Below are 1,098 nucleotides of genomic sequence, written 5' to 3' on the forward strand. Positions count from 1 at the left end.
AGAACTTGTCGGTTCTTTTGGAAGTGGTTTTCCAGTTTTTTTCCGGCAGCGATCATTAGTATGATGATGTTGTTTAAGTCGTTGACATTTACCTCATTGTTGTTGTTTTCTTCTTCAAGCTCTTCCAGAACGGCAAAACGATTTTTGAGGTCTATTTGGAAATCTTTCTCGAACTGTTTTGAAACTCGTAGTGGTTCTTGTTTTAAGTGAAACAGTTTTTGTCTTCTAATTTTGTATCAATTTGTATTTTGCATCGAACCCTTCGTGGTCACTGTCGATGCCAAACCCGTTGAAACCTCAGTGTTTTTGACAATGTTGGATTTGCCGACAAGGCATAGTCAATTTCGTTAAAGTTTCAAATCCCGGGCTACGCCAAGTCCATCTTCGGTTCTGTTTCTTTTGTAGAACGTGTTTTTGATTTTGAAGTTGTTGGTTGTTTGCGAAATTCACAAGATCGTCGCCCCGTTCATTTCTGGTGCCGTACCGAAGGGGCCAACGCAGTCCTCATCTCCATTCCAACTTTTCGCATTGAAAAACGCCCTCTATGATGTTAAAGTGTGCTTTCTTGCGTTGTAGTGCGGTTTGTAAATCGTCGTAGAATTCGTCAAGAGCATCCTGTGATGATAGTGTTGTTGGAGCATAGGGCCCGTATGATTTTGATGTCGTACCGTTTTGAGATCTTAATTGTGACTGAAGCAACTTTGTCCGACGTCGCGTGAAACTCAGTGATGTTGCCTTTTAGTTTCTTGTGAATCAGGAATCTTACGCCTCCTTGTTTCTTGTCGTTTCCTCTGTGGAATAAAATATGTTGATTCGGAAGTTGGGTCGCGTTTTCGCCTGGCCTTCGCATTTCCCTTATGCCGATCACATCCCATTTTATCTTGCTTATTTCGTTCTCGAGGTATTCAAGGTGGTGGTCCTCGGACAAAGTACTAACGTTGTACGTAATTATGTTGAGCTCGGTGACTTTGGCTTTAGTTTAGGTTTCTTGGTTTGGGGTTTGTTGCATTTTCTGCAATCGCCCCTACCACAGGCAATGCGGTTTGGGGGTTGATTTAATTCCGCTGACCCAACAGGAACGGCCGTGTGTTTGTTTGT

The 1,098-nt window shown here is 42.6% G+C and overlaps 1 protein-coding gene across 1 annotated transcript in view; it reads right to left on the reverse strand.

Moving 5' to 3' along the window:
* Window positions 1-604: 604 nt before the first annotated feature.
* The window catches only part of LOC119586026, a 5,674-nt gene continuing 5,180 nt past the window's right edge, over window positions 605-1,098 (reverse strand). Inside the window, exon 2 of the mRNA XM_037934734.1 lies at window positions 605-932. Within this exon, the coding sequence (XP_037790662.1) occupies window positions 605-932 (328 nt within the window). The remainder of the gene's footprint in view (window positions 933-1,098) is intronic.

Source organism: Penaeus monodon, chromosome 20 (genome assembly GCF_015228065.2).
Source record: "Penaeus monodon isolate SGIC_2016 chromosome 20, NSTDA_Pmon_1, whole genome shotgun sequence".
Classification (NCBI taxonomy): Eukaryota; Metazoa; Arthropoda; class Malacostraca; order Decapoda; family Penaeidae; genus Penaeus; species Penaeus monodon.